The sequence below is a fragment of the Cystoisospora suis genome, assembly GCF_002600585.1.
Source record: "Cystoisospora suis strain Wien I chromosome Unknown contig_12984, whole genome shotgun sequence".
Lineage (NCBI taxonomy): Eukaryota > Apicomplexa > Conoidasida > Eucoccidiorida > Sarcocystidae > Cystoisospora > Cystoisospora suis.
Window position 1 is genome coordinate 536 of NW_027165738.1, and position 1,059 is coordinate 1,594.

General features: G+C 43.2%; 1 protein-coding gene across 1 annotated transcript in view; it reads right to left on the reverse strand.

The window, feature by feature from the left end:
• The window catches only part of CSUI_011528 (26s proteasome subunit p55), a gene marked incomplete at both ends in the record, with an annotated part of 1,254 nt that extends 260 nt beyond the window's left edge, over positions 1-994 (reverse strand). The window contains one exon of the mRNA XM_068071626.1: positions 871-994. Within this exon, the coding sequence (XP_067916399.1) occupies positions 871-994 (124 nt within the window). The remainder of the gene's footprint in view (positions 1-870) is intronic.
• Positions 995-1,059: the final 65 nt, after the last annotated feature.

A 1,059-nucleotide genomic window follows, 5' to 3' on the forward strand; every position in this document is an offset into this window, starting at 1 on the left:
TGTATGTATGTATGTCAAGGTATGTATATGTATGAATGTGTGTCAATGCATGCAGTACCTATGTATCTATATACATGGAAAAGTGCGTACGTCAATCCAGGGATTCACGTTCTTGTACGTATGGACGTCTCAATATGTATGTAGGTATGTATGTGAATGTATGTATGTATAAACGCGTGTCCAAAGAAGCGAAGACGACAGAATGAAATTTTTTCTCTTTACCACAGTGCAACTGATCCGCAAAACCATCGTGGAATTGCTTCGTCGTACCAAACACAACCTCCTTGTCTCTGTCTCCTTCGTCTTTCACAGGCACTTCGATAAAGCAAGTAGAAAAATCTACCTTTCTAGAACTAGATCACATATACTAAGAGACAGAGACAGAAGAAACTCTCTCAGGTATATGGCCACGAGCTTGGAACGAACGATTTGAAAGAAGAAGTGAGAAGAGGGACCGGCAGCGACATAACAGGGGTCTTCATTTTGACTTATTATTCTCTTTCGGATGGACGAAGAAACCTATCACGTTCTTTCCTTCATCGCCATCCCTCTAAACACCTGCTACAGACAGTAGTAGTAGTTGTTGTTGCTGTTATGACGAGCTGTCAGTACAGCAGGCAAGCAAGTGTCCCTGGTGCTTGTAGCGTGCACATTAAGAGTCCGTCGCTGAAGCCTCTATGTGTGGAAAGGCTTGGAATACAGTGAGAGAGAGAGATAAACAGAGAAACAGAGAGAGATGGAGAGAGAAGGAAAGAAAACTTCAAAACGTCGTGGTCCGAAGTAATAAGAAGAGCTTCATCGAGAGGGAAGATAGCCGTGTGGAGTAGTGTGCGGATAGCGGCCTTTCTTTCGTTTCACACTCTTACTTACCGTTGGTTTGGACGGATTCAGCGAGCTGTCGAACTTCGCTATCGAAAGGTGCAAGCAGCATGTAGAGAATGTAACTCTGAAGATACTGAAAAGACAAAAAAGAAAAGAAAACGCGAAAGCGACGTGTAAGAGAGGGGATGTCAGAAAAGAGGCAGGCAGTTGCAAGGAAGATGAAGAAAAAGAAGAAAG